General features: G+C 31.5%; 1 protein-coding gene across 1 annotated transcript; it reads right to left on the reverse strand.

The window, feature by feature from the left end:
- Positions 1 to 1,636: 1,636 nt before the first annotated feature.
- On the reverse strand, positions 1,637 to 4,139 carry LOC112035278 (F-box/kelch-repeat protein At5g60570). The gene is made up of 2 exons (XM_024068099.2): positions 3,886 to 4,139; positions 1,637 to 3,545 (listed from the first exon to the last, which is right to left on the reverse strand). Exon 2 carries the CDS (start codon positions 3,044 to 3,046, stop codon positions 1,952 to 1,954), a length of 1,095 nt encoding a protein of 364 aa, XP_023923867.1. The 5' UTR covers positions 3,047 to 3,545; positions 3,886 to 4,139; the 3' UTR covers positions 1,637 to 1,951.
- Between the last annotated feature and the right edge of the window lie 10,878 nt (positions 4,140 to 15,017).

Here is a 15,017-nt window from a genome sequence, read left to right on the forward strand (position 1 = left end):
GTATCTCAATTTGAATTGTTCATCGACCAATAAATCAGCTGCAACTTTCATTAATCTTTCCATAACTGTTATAGTCATCTCAAGGAAGAAAAAAATACAATATAAAAAGGTAATAAAAAAACATCCAAAAAAAGAGAGAGAGGCATAGCTGTAGTTAAGTCATGGAGGGTTGTCAGTGCTCTTTCTTCTTTTATGCACTCAATTATACAGTGTAACAGTGTTTTTTTTTCCTTCTTCTCTCTCTCCTCTTTACACACACTGGAAAACATTTTCCAGAAAAATGAGTTATTTAAATATTTTTGGTTGTTACTCTGAAAGTGATTTTAAAACATTATCAATTGACTTGCACGGATAATGTTTCGTGTAGGCACGATGATGGCAATTGATCCTAATTCATGGAAGAGGTCGCGGTGGTTATAGCGGTGGGGGTGGCAGCAAACAATGGCGAATGATAGTGGTGTGGTGGCGATGACGAATGATAGTGGTGTGGTGGTGATGATTGGATGCTGATGCCGATGGTGATGGTGATGACAGAACAAAGGAATGAAATGGGCAACGATAGAAACGAATGAATTTTTATTTTATTTTTTTATTTTTTGGTTTTGGTCTTGTTTTTCCACTGTTTATTGTTGACTTCCACTTTCCATCCTAACAAACACCAAAAAAAAAATCGGAAATATTTTTGTCTGAAACTAACATGGGATAAAAGAAGCATGGGGGCAATAAAATGGAATCAGGAATAAAGGCATGTAACTTATAGCTCTATGGGGAACATTGAAGCTTGAAAGGAGATTAAAAATGGTTTCGTACTTTTTTCCCCCTGAACTAAAGATTCCTCAGCCCAGAAGGGAACGACAGGAAACATTTTGTCCGTTTCAACTTATTTTATTTTGACCGCATAATAAGTTTTCTGCCGACTTCCAATTTCCATTGTACCAGGAAGAAAACATTGTCAGTCAAGACAAACATTGGGTAAAAAGAGATGCACCAAAGCAATGAAATAGTTTCAGGAATAAGAATGCGAATGTTTCAAACTTTTTTCCATGGAATAAATGCGGAAAAGAAGAGAGACCAGACAAACAGAAAAACAGAAATATAGAACCTCAACAAAGGGCCTACTTTAAGCTAGGAAAGCATCGCTAAGTGTACTATGAGAAGCATGCAAATTGCATCTAACCACCTCATTGGAAACTCATCCGAGTATCTGACCACATCGAAGAACACATCAAACTAGATAAAACCTCAAACTAGTTATTATTTCTATTTACATCACCTCGAATCCACTGCCAGCATTTATTAAAGAACCACAGCCTAAACTGCTACGGCCTACAATGATGCACAAAACATTGGCAGCTCTTACCAAAGAGCTGTGGCTTACATGTGCACAAAATATTAGAGCTTGAAAAGAAAGTAGATGTTTAATTCATAAATAAAATGATAAACACTGACTGCTACTATAACAAATTGAAGCAAACGCCACTGATAGCAGAAATTAGAACAAGTAGTGCGTATGTTCTACTATCACTAAGATACTCCGAGCTATTGGAGACCCTTTTGGAGCAGGTTAGTTGCATTGAAATTGGAAAAGAACCTGAAACATTCCAATAACAAGCACCAAACCTAGAGCATCACATAATTATGAAAGAAGGCTTTCCAATTTATTGGTATAAATAAGTTGGCCGTGAGCGAACTTTGAAAGTTATGACAGGAACAGAGCATTATCCAACTCTACTCAGTGCCTCTCAAAAGCAAATAAAAAGCAGAAACATGAAAGTAGAAAGGCATTCAAATACAGGCATGTTAAGAAAAAGAAAACTACTTTTCAGCTAGACAAAAGCTATCTCAGTGATAATCAATTCTAGTCAACAAAATAAACGCACACAGAAGCACCATAAAGGGCCGAGTTGGATTGCAGATACTGGATCTTCCTTTCAATCGATCCAGTATATTTTCAACAACCCATAACGGCACAATTGTACACAAACACACCAACATGCTCCTTCACACCAAGAATCTTCCAATCCAAGGTTCCATTCTTGACACCAGACTTTGGACACCAAGAGTTCAGCACAATTCCTTCACCTTCCGGGCTTCTTTGCCCACCCACAACCAGAAGTTCCTCTCCGGAAGCCTTGAAAGCCAGGCCCCAGCCATTTGCCAAATCAGCCCTCACCGGAAGCCTACCCAACACATCCCAAGTGTTCTTTACTTTGTCATACTTCTTCACCATGTTGGTTAAATGCTCAATTGCATACAATTGGTTATTAACAACTGCCACAAGAGGAGGAGCCTGAGCAGCCCTATTAGCAAGGGGATACATATCCTCAATTATTCTCCATTTCCTTGTCTGAAGATTGAACTCCTCTCCACAGGTCAATGGAACAGTTGCATTTAACATCCCACCAATCACATAGAATTTGTCATCCATAAAAAAACCAGTGCACAATCTACGTGGTGTATGCATGCCGGGTAGCATTTCCCATGTACCTGATGAAGAGTCATATAATTCTGCAGATTGCAAAACATTTCCAATTTTATCGCTCCCACCTGCAACAATAGCAATAGAACCAAGGCTACTTGACCCAAATAAACAGCGGGGTCGATTCATCCCCTGACACTTAACCCAACTACGAAGAATCAAACTATACTTCCAAATAGCAAATTCCAACAACTCACGCCCGAAAACCAACAATTCACAATCCACAGCCAAGGACTCCTTATCAGCATGGTTAAAACACTCGTCACAAGGTATTTTAGGTAATGTCATCCATCTGTTCCTCACGGGATCAAATGCCTCCCATCCCCTTGGATCACAAACCATATACACCCAATGCTCCACAATCCCCAACTGCTTTCTGCACCGATTTAAACCCCCACTTTTGATTAACTTATTAAACCTTGTATTAATAGACGATAACGAAGCAAAGTCTGATCTATTCACCCGAGCAAGGCAATTCAACGCGACATCGTCAATAAGACCTGGGAGCAGGGAATCACTTGATCCAAATCGACAACGACCATCATTCACTCCTCCCTCAGAATTCATGATTGAAAGAGTAATAGTCACTTTATCTTCTCCTTCTTCCACCCCCAAGAAATAATCCAAAACAAAGCTTTTGTTTGTTATGTTAAAAAACAAATCTTTTTACTATACCCCCCAACAAAACCAAGCAAATTTCTCATACAAAATTCAACCTTGACGCAAGGTTGGAAAAACTTCTTCTATACCACAATTCCCAAACAAGCTCCCAGTACCCGGAAAACAATTTCCGAGCTTTGAACGCAACCGTTCTCCATGTGTATTTTCTTTCCATCAATTTAACAAATCAAAGTATACCCAGAAAAGTAAAATTATTCCATTTGTGCAAAACTTTCTTTTCTAACATTTAACGAAACTAATACAATCTTCAGCGCTAACGAATCGAGTATTGAAACACATGCAACTTCGATTAAAGATTCAGAAAATTTCTGGTGATACCACCGAGTTTATATTGATTTTCCGGGAAATTCTCTCGGCAAATTTCCAGCAATCCAAACAGAATTATCTGAAATTCAAGAAAACGATAAATTAACACAAATTAAAAAAAAAAAAAAAAAAAAAAAAAAAAAAAACGATAAATTAACACAAATTAAAAAAAAAAAAAAAAAAACAACAACAACACCAACAAAAGCAAAAGTGGAAAAAAAAAATCGATTTGAACAGTGAGAAATGAGCAAATATATTAATAGTAATTGTATAGAACAGGTTTGGTCGGATCCGGGTTAAACGCTATAAGCGTTATTCGGATCCAAATCCAATGACTATTCGGATCTCACTTTAGGTGGAGATGAAAAAAATAGAAATGAACGTTAAAAATAGAGGATGGATATGTGTGTACTGTGTACCTTGAAGTGTGAGGGACGGGTCGGAGCTAAGAAAACGGGTCGCCGTATAATGGGCCGGAAAATGATTTCCGTCGAACATGTCGCCGGAGACCGGCGAGGGAGAAAATATGGGAGAGAGAGAGAGAGAGAGAGAGTGGTGTTGTTTTGTTTGTCTGTTGATAAACTTGGAACTGTGATGAGAGAGAGAGAAGAAGAAGAAGAGGAGACCGGGGTTTGTTGAAAAGTGGGGTTGGGTTATTAAAAAAGAAAAAGAAAAAGAAAAATAACTGAAAAATAACATGAAGGATGTGTTTGCATTAATAACCCTACTTTTGTGTGTATTCTGTATTTAACATCTTGCTATTTTGTCTTGACTTTTTGCACCAAATAACACATTATTATTGGCTGATTATTAATACTTGTATATAATTAGTTAATTACTATATACTATGTCCTCCTAATTCTCCCAAAAAAAAAAAAAAAACCTACTTTTGGGGACACTTGGACGATGGTTTCAAAAGACTTTGAAGCACATTATCGTTTTATGAGACTTTCGAAGTGTCTTGTAAGTAAGAAGCTAAATTTTCTGGTCAACGGATAAAGTTTAGTTACAAAATCGATTATAGCCTTAGGCTACAAACTCACTCAATATCTTTTCATTGGAGGTGAATTTTGACAAATCTACCATTGGATTACATCTTCTTCTTATATCTTCCATGTTTGCAAAATTTCAAGAAAATTAAATATCAATAACTATGTCATCAATAAATTTTTAAATTGCAAGTTTTTATAATTTAAAATTATGCATAAAATATAAGATTATAGATTATATAGTAAATAATATCTGTGACACAAAAATTGACATGTGCATTAAGAGCATAAAGAACATGTAATTCAACGATAAGATTTTCAAAATATGCAATAATATTTATTTTATTAAGTGAGTTTGTAGTCTAAGACTACAACTAATTTTGTAGCTAAACTTTGTCCTTAGTTTAATGTGTATTAAGTTGTTTTAATTTTTTTGTTTAAAATAATCTTGAAGAATACCTTGTTCTAGTATTTTGTTTTTGATTTTTTTTAACTTCACTTCATTATCTAGAATTCTACGTATTTCTCTTCTAATTAATATAATATGAAGTTTTGCCAATTTCGGATATGCCAATATGCAGTAGTATGCGTTTATATTCGATGATATAATTTAATGAAGTAAAACCATGTTGTAAGTTCAAAGAAAAGAAATGGGACATGAGAGAGGGAGACTTATTTGACCTAGGTTACTCGCCATAAATATACATTTAGTTTGTGGGTAGGTAGTCATATATTGTGAAAAAGATGATGTATATATCTGATACATAAAATATTTTCTCTTAGAGTAGGAAAAACTCCACTCAAAGCAAGGATGGGGTTGGGAGAAGGGGTGGGAATAGCAAACAAGATCCTGCAAAATAGCTCAACTCAATTATAGTCTCTATTTACTCAAGTGGCATTTAGTATAGGAGAATCCACATTATCCATGGCAACCGGATTCATGGGGAAGTGATGATTGGCAATATGGATGAATAGAAATGTAATTATTTTTATGTTTGATTTGATTTAGAATCTAATAAAAATCTTGAGAGTATGAAATGTTTAATATTTAGTTTATTTTTAAGAATCTTCTAAGAATTATTTATTTTTTCCCCAAAATACCATTTAATTCATAAATACAACATTAAGTCTTTTTTTTTTTTTTAAATAATAACCTTCCTCCAAATAAATTATGAGAAACAAAATGTAAACTAAAAATCATGGAAAATTAAATAAAACTATAGTATAATTTTTTTTAAATAACATGTATAGTACAAAAATAATTTTTTATATTGTCAATTTATAATATATTTATTATTTCTATTGGTTAAAGGGTAGGAATAATGGATAAAATTGTTAGTGTATACAAAATGTAAATTTATCTAGGCATAGGAATGTGGATATTCACATTTTTTAAAAGGAATCCACATTCCCGCAAAAAATAAATTGGGTGGGAATCAAGATACTCCTAGTATCCTTTACTTAAAAAAAAAAAATACTCCTAGTATCTAATTTTTGCAACCAAACGTGAGAATCTTCTACATTCTCATGAATCCTGAAACATTACCTATATTGTTTTTTATTTTATTTATTTTTGTTATTAAGAGTTGGGTAAATACATAAGGAAGAGATAAATTGTTATGGTAGTTTTGAATAAATCTTATCTACTTGTTGTGGAATAAAATTAGGTTTCTTTGATTTGAAATGCTAGTTTTCTTGTAAAACCATCTATTTATATGGCTTGAAATATAGTACTACTAATAATAAAAGAGGTTCAAAGAATACTATTATTGAGTAAATTTTCACCTTAAAAGTTTTGATTCCCTCAAATAATAATCTATTTTTTGCGATGGTTCCCAAGAACCAACCAAGAAAGAATTGAGTACATAATTGAAGGAGGGGTATAGTCTATAGACTACATACTCTGTATACACTCTCTGAAAGAATTTCATTATTTCAAGAAGCTCAAGTGAGACAGGTTTGTCACCAAACTGGGCCACGTACTCAGACTATTGAAGTAGTGGTTACCTCCATCGTCAGGTCTGTTCAAAAATTATATGAATGGATCATTATTTATTGAGTTGAACAAAATTGGGGCCGGTGTAACAGGTTGTTGTTGTTCAGGATTGTACTGATTCTTTCATCGCAGCATTAATTTCATTGGAGGAGATGTGTACAATTTCTGAAGATACTGAAGCCTTGGCATTATAGTTACTGTATTGGAGTTTGCCTTTTGTGGTCTGCGGCTATGATGTGATTTTTCAAGGGGATTAATAGGAGGAATTATCAATGCTTTCAAGAAAGAATTCAATCATTTCTTATAAGTCGGTACCGTTAACAATAGTTTTCATTGTTTAAATAACACAACATGTATTTTTACAATATTTTTTATTTATATATATTTTCACAACACTTAAACAACATTACTAAAACAATATTAACGTCTTTGTTTCACATGTTTGCAGAGATGATAATTAATGATGCTGCTTTTGTTTTAGCATCCCAGGCTAAATCTTTAAATTAGTGTTAATATCTGGCTTGAGGATGCACCATTTCTGGTGGATGTGTTTGTTAGTGTTACTGTTACTTTGTGATAATTCAATACCTGGGGTGGAAGATTTGAAACCTTGGAATAGAAAAACCAAGAGATAACAGTTTAGTACTCACTCTATGAAGGTTAATTCGTTAATAGTGTCAAGATTTATCACTCTTTACGTGAGGTTTTTTTGATGTGGATAAATTCAATAGTCCAACGAGAAAATGAGGATTTGAACCCTAGATATTTCGATTGGAACCATCAAGAAGTGTTAATTAAGTTACAAGACTTTTAGGCTCTTTACGTGATGGTTTTTGTTTTTTGTTTTTTGGGTGAGAAAACTCTTTATGTGAAAGTTTGTTTGTTTGTTTGTTTTTTTTTTTTTTTACAAGATAGAATTCTACTCTAGCCTAATCTAAGTGTATATGTGTGCAAAACTCCCTTCCGGAGACTTGAACCCCAGCTCTTACCCCCCACACTCTACAATTACTTATACTTGTGGAGTGACCATCGCACTAAGGGTGTGCGATGGTCTCTTTATGTGAAAGTTAAATTGCTTGTAATGTTTGTAATTGGTTGTTATGGATTTACTATGTCCATACAAAGGCAATTAATGATTTCTGTGCAAGAAGGTTATTATTATTTATAAGTAAATTTAAAGAGTGGGAGGAGTAGATGAGGATTATTAAGCATTGAGTAATGTTAGGGATGATACAAATTTTATTATATAAACATATCAATTTTTAAACCCAATATAGTAAAATAATTAAGAAATTTATTTATTATGTTATTGATGAGGACCAATCACATTCATTATCGTATTAACATTATCCTTAAGCATTATGCTAGGTTTATTATTAAATGCAAGTTCTAGTGACTTAACTTCTCTTACAATTTTCTTTAAAAAATAAAATTCTCTTACAACTTGTTTTGGAATGTGAAATAGATGGGAATGGAATGAAGAAAAAAAAATCAAATATTATTTTCATTCATGTTCCATTCCTTCACCTTTTTTTAAGTCCATTCTTTAATCCCTTCAAAATTTGGTACAACCATACATCATACATAATGAAATATTTTGTAATACATTTATTCTTAAATTATGTACCTTTCATAAAAAAGAAGTTGTGTAAATTAGGCGAAATATTTAATATTGTGTCTAAGTTTTGACTGTTCTTAAATCTCCATAACACTATTTTCCCTTAAATATTTATGCCTTTTTTTATGTACTAAATATCTATACTTTTTTTTTTTCTATATAAAGAAGTGATGTTGCATTTTTTTTAGCTAAACTATTCCAATCTATGCGCATGAGACATCCCAAAAAATATCATAAACAATAATGTGATAAATTAAACTTAGGACCATTGGATTAACATTACACCCCAAACCAGCACCACCAAAGTATTCCATGGGGTTCAAAACTTAAAATATCCATACCTCTTTTTTTATTTTAAAAATTAACACAATACTATTTTTTTTTTTCATGTAAAAAAGATTCCTTTGTGCTCCTTTTCATTCTAAACTCTTTTCTTCTCCTAAAAAACCTATATATTTTATTATTTTTACAACAACAGAGAGAGAGAGAGAGAGAGAGAGAGAGAGAGAGAGAGAGAATTTACTAATTTACACCTTGATTCTCCTTATAAAGTTGGACTAGATAATATTCAATTATGCATCAAACGTTGGAAAATACATCAACACTTTTTTCTCTCTTCAATTATCAATTACATTTGTTGCTCACTTCATGGTGAAAATTACAAGTAACATATAAGACACGTGTAAAAGGGAAATGGTTCTCATTTAGTAAGAGGAGGTTATGGTGGTCACATGAATTTTGTAAGCAATAGCTGACAAATGCTTAAAGCGTTTGTACATATCACGTAGAGAGAAAAAGAAGGTGAAGACTAAAAAAGTGGAAGAAAAACTTATGTGGTCGGCTGGTTGCTGCCCCAGTGCCCCACTCCACATCCTATAAGGCTAATCACACTCCTATATCCCTTTCTTTTGGTAGCTTCAGACACTTATACGGACTAGATAACTCATGCTCATGCCCACTCATGGCTCCATTGCTAAAAAAAAATAGTATCATAAAAAAATACTTAATTTTTGTCACAATTCTTCGCTTGGCTAATTGTGATTGGTGGATTAAAAAAAAAAGGGTTTATGTGAAAGTTATATTCTGTCTATCACAATCGATCATAAAAAAAAATGTAATTTTTGTCATAATTCTCCATATGGTTAATTGTGATTGGTGAATAAAAAACAAAATTTATGTTAAAGACATATTCTACCAATTACAATCTATCATAAAAATAAAAATAAAAATAAAAACATATTTTTTGTCACAATTCTCGATATGGATAATTGTAATTGATGGATAAAAAACAAAATTTATGTGAAAATTATATTCTGCCAGTCACAATCTGTCACATTAGAGAATTATAGTAAAAATTATGAGTTTATTTGCAGTATTAAAGGAACTCAAGAAAAATATTCTAATATGGTTAGATACATTGAATGATAAGGATTGAGACAAAACGATTCTCAACAAAATTAAAAAATTAAAAAAAAGAAAAAGAAATAAAGAATGAGATAAGCGATAAAATTGACTATCCCACGCCGCAACAATTTTAGGGTTGACTAGTGCATACACACCAAACCGAAAAAAGAAAAAAAGAAGGCTTGTTCAATGCGATGATAAGATAAACATGAAACTTCTTAATTTAGGTCCCTTTGTTAACGTTGTTTAAATAATAATTTTCAATGTTTAAACAACGTTACATATATTTTCCTACATTTTTTTACCCATACGTATTTCTAAAAAATACAAATAATGACTAAAATAACATTACTAAACGAACCCTTAATTTTTAAAACTTCTCGAAATAATGATTGTAAGTGGTAAAAAAAAGTGGCTGTTCATGCTATCACGTACAATCAATCACTTTAACAAGTTGAGACAAAAGAATGTTGTTCCTAGGAATCTTATTACATTTAAATATTGCTCAAATTTTTTCTTTATTTGCTTTATTTTTTGAAAAGTGACAAGTTTACTATATTTTTACAATAAATTATAGTCAATTAGTTGTTATTGTCTTATTGGTTCTAATTTGAACTTGCTATTAAAATTATTTTTTTTTGTTTACCAATAGCACTCCGTAACAACCTATCACTTAAAATTTGTTGTAAAAATATTATGCAGATATCATTTCTCTTATTTCCTGGAGCACTACAATTGTAATTTCTACTACAAGTATTTTATACTAATGGCTGTGGCAATCTATATGACAATAGGATCATATCAACCATTAAATAATTAATTTATCATATCTGTTTATTATCAATTGATTTTTGAGAATGATATGTCTACAAAATTTTCATAACAAATCATAGTTGATAAGTTGTTATTTGTTATAATTTGAACCTATTACTTAAATTATTTTTTTATCTACCAACCTGTCACTTTAAAAATATTTATTATAAAAATATTGTGAACATAACATTCTACAAAATTTTTTTAAAAAAAAATCCCAGCACAACCCCAATGAGACTATTAGAAATTCAGTGATAGGAAATATAAAACATAGGTTTCTTCACCGACTTTCTTATATCGTTATTAGGCTACCAAGCAGATTACAATCATGTGGAGAAAGCAAATGGAGAGAACAACTTTAAACCCCCAATTTGTCATCCCAAAAAACAGTAAACCCTGGTGGCTTGAGTCCATTTTTCAAAAGCTTAATAGGCAAATTAGGCTGGAAACAGCAGGAAAATAAGAACAACTCATTGAAAAGGACCCATATGAGCTAGAAAGTACAAACTTGAGAATCCACTTGGTCCATCTCACAAATACAGCCATAGAGAGGTCTTCTTGACTCCATCAACATCTCAATTCAAAAGAAGAGGCTTGATAGCAACCAACTGTTCATCAAATGTGAAATTTTAGTTTTAAACATAATAAGTTAATATGTAAAAATGTTATTATTAACTAATTGATGTGTACTTTTGTCGTGAATGTATATTATCATGTTAATTTGCTTTTGTATTAAACAATTTGTAAGTTTTATATGATAAAAGTTATAATATCTTTGACATTTTCTTAGTTTTTAATTTTATCCTCCTACCATAATCTTTATGTTTAATATTCCTTATATATATACATCAATAGTTGGAGTGTTGGAATTTGAAACCTGAATGTTTCTATTAGAAATACTAAGAGGTGCTAACCAATTGAGTTACATGTTTCTTAAAATATTCTTATTCTTATGAAAGTTTACCTATTGCTACCTAGGGTATTACACCATGTGCAATGAAATTAGGTATTCATTTGCAATTTTTCTCAAAAATTGATATTGAGAGTTGAACAAAACAACATTATATAAAAAAAGTTAAATGTGTGTATTGCATATGGTGCAATACTCGTTGTTAATGTTATAAAGAAAGGCCTAGAAATACAGAACATTTTTATCCCTGGCCTCATCATGGTCCAAGACCTAGTGTATGATACCCTATTAGCTTTTTAGTAAAACTTGGTAGCTTGTATCAGTCGTTTAGGCCTTTAACATCTTGATTGAGCATCCACACTTTTTCTTTGATAAAAAAAAAGTTAAAAATTAAATTGGAATAGAGTGAGCATCCACACTTCGTAAAAGGAATGTTTGGCTTTCCTTAGATTCCATCAATGAAAACAATAGGTGCCTTCTAAATATTTTATACGATACCTATCTCAAATTGGCATCATGAGAGACATAAACGGTAAGCCATTTGCCAAGTTTTAGAAAGAAAAAAAAATTGGTTCTCTTTAAAATCAAGTGTAGGAAGTATATTATTATTCTAGTTTATGAATTTCTCCACCGTTGGGTCTATGTCACATTTTCTTTTCCAATTTTTTTTTATACAAAAGAATCTTATAAAAATTTCATACAAAATATCATGAAACTCATTTAGCATGTGGCCTAGGTCTTTGAAGTGACATACGAGTTAGCATACTAAAATAATAATAATTATGTATGGGTTTTCTGCTTATTTAACAGAGCCCAAAAGGAAAACAGTTCTTTTTTTATCCCTTGAGTCATGCCTAGAATTTTTTAGTGGAAGATGTTATGATGCCTAGAATCGATTCCCCTACTAGCAATATTTTTTTTTTAATAAAAAAACCATGTACTTCTATAAATATTAGAGTTTGAACTTTCTACATTGTTCAAACAAAAATTGTAAAATCATCTTTCAAAACTCAATAAATCTAGAGATATACATAAATCTACAATTTTTGTTTTCATAACTTGTTTTTCTTTTAATTCTAATTTTTTTTTTCTTTTAGCGTATTTCATAAATGATTAAAATGTTTTATAACAATATTGGTTTCATATGTCTTCTCAAAAAAAAGAAGAAAATATTGGTTTCATATGAATCCACTGATAATATCACTTGAATATGAATTAACCTATAAAGACAAAACAAATTTGAGGTTATAAATCTGCCTGCCTGTTTATAAATTCATTCTTATCCACCAGTTTGGTCTTAAAAAAAATAAATATAAAAAGGCTTGGTCAACTCACGTGCTTGACTGCGGCCTTGCCGAGTCAATTTGCACGCTTTCAAAATTGCCGTGCCGTGTTCAATACTTTTCCTTTTTGTAAAGTTACAAACATCAACGAGTGAACAATTACAGCTGGCGGTGCAGGTATTTTTTATTTTTTTATACATAAGATAGAATTCTAATTTAATATGCTCTAAGTGTATATATGTGTGAAGTTTTCTCTTGAAAACTTGAATTTCGGTCCTTACCTCTCACACCCCACAAGTATTTATACTTGTAGAGTGATCATCACATCAAGGATGTGCGATGATGGTGACGCTCGTATTTACTTGGCCCATAATTATAAAATACAGTCATTAGAGCAATACACAAAATTAAATTTCATAATATTTTTCAAAACAATTAATTAATTTTTATTAGTTCTCATTTGAACTCATCATAAAATCACTTTTTTACTATTTACTAACAATCTAACACATTGATTTATCAATCAGCTAATGTAAAAAAAATGCGATCTTTTTTTTGGAAAAAAAAAAAAAAAAAAAAAAAAAAAAAAAGAGATCTTTAGTGTGAACTCAACTCCGCGCCACATGCTGAAGATAAATAATATCGCGTATACCACTGAGACAGGACAATCGCTCAAAGTGTATTGAACCTAACCTGTGTCTATAAATTTTTCTCTTACAAATTAGACAATTAGCTAGCTGTAGCCAATTATAGCAGTAGCTCGTGAAATGCAAAAGCATTTTAGAGTAGTACCCATGCTTTTTCTCATTGAAATGTTATTTTAGACATATATCTGAATCATGTTGAATCCAGTACATTGATGTACTAGACCAGACCCGTGTTCAAATTTGTGTGCCTATAAACTTTCTCGTACAAATTAGGCAATTAGTCAGCTGGAGCCAGTTATAGCAGAAGTCGGTGAAATGCGAAAGCATTTTAGTTTTCTAGAGTAGTGCACTTTTTTTTTTTTTTTTCCTGTTTGTTACTGGAAAGTCATAATTCTAACATAACATAAGCAGTACACCAAGATCTGTCAAGAAGTACATGTACTAATTAAAAGAGTTACGAGCACTTGGGGGTAAAGTAGTAAACAAACAATGACAAAAACAAGTACGACTAAAATCTCCCCCTTTTGTTTTATGGTCGGAAAGTACCATTATAATTCATTCACCAACACAGTACAACTTTCCTTTTCTTTTTTCTTTTTTCTCTTTTGGCTGGGCCTTGAAATTATTTTACACCCCTCACAGGATTTTTTTTTTTTTTTTGGTAATAAAAATTTTAATTTGTCTTTTTAAAGAAAATTGAGTTAACTGAATTTTTATTTTTATTGATATCATAAAATTCCCCCAATCACTCTCAAATTAATATATATATATATATATATATTATTTGCTATTCAGGAAGGAAAAATGAATAGGACTTGTTCTATGCCTCTATGCCATTGGCACGAAACAAATATTCTGTTTTATATCGTGCAAAAAAGAATTACTAACATAAACATGAAAAGATGGAAAGGAATCAAATACTTTTCTTTATTCCAAAATTGAGCTGTGTGAAGAACAAATAGCCTTTTAACGTACCACTTGTCAAGCTCAAAAAGCTTCGTACCTTTCTTAATCATCTTAATGTTATGTTATGGTTTTTTTTTTAATGACTCTCCAACACGTATTTCGAATATGCTTCTCTATCAAGTCACTGTATAGATGTCGTGGTTAGATTCCTGATAAATACATATATTTATATATATCGTGGTTTAAAAACTAAAAGTTTACCACCATGTACTCGTTGTTTGATCTAAAGATTGAAATTCACTAATAATAATAATAATAATAATAATAATAAAGGAAAAAAATGAGCAATGCTCTTTTAGTATGGTGAACTTTTGTTGGGGGCTGTTTTTTAACTAGTACATGTGTTATGCTTTGATGCGTTGGTAGTCAGATCTGAGGTCGTTAGAGAAGTTGAGATCGAAACTCATGCACATATAGTTTGCCACAACTTGTATGGACGCCACCAGATAAGGCTCAGATTAGTTTTCATGTTATTAGTACTTAGGTGGTCCCTTGTTTCTATAGCAAATTGCTACTTGTTCACTATATATAAAATAAAATAAAAGTAAAAATGTGTTGATTTCGTAGTAATAACTTTTTTGATTTCATAATAATAACAAATAACTTTATTGTTTGGACCACTTATTATAATGAATAATTGTCCTAGAACACATAATATGGTTGTTGCCCCATGTTATGCAAAACAGGTGAATTGTGTACATTGAAAGCAAAGTGATTTTGGATAGAAAGAAGTCTCAGGGCTTCTTGATACATTATGTAAATGATCATGTAATTTTTTTTAGTCCAAATGAAATGATAAACTATAATTTCTATAAAAACAAATTTAAAAAAAAAAAAAAAACCTTTGTTCTATGATTATTTTTTTTTGTTAAAAGGATGTCCAAATTTTTTTAAAAGTCCAACTATTCGTTTGAGTGTGCATAAT

This window comes from Quercus suber, unplaced genomic scaffold, assembly GCF_002906115.3.
Source record: "Quercus suber isolate HL8 unplaced genomic scaffold, Cork oak 2.0 scaffold_377, whole genome shotgun sequence".
Classification (NCBI taxonomy): Eukaryota; Viridiplantae; Streptophyta; class Magnoliopsida; order Fagales; family Fagaceae; genus Quercus; species Quercus suber.

Bases quoted from the DNA above. Each gene is read 5' to 3' on its own strand.
- LOC112035278 (XM_024068099.2), bottom strand. From the start codon at position 3,046: ATGAATTCTGAGGGAGGAGTGAATGATGGTCGTTGTCGATTTGGATCA.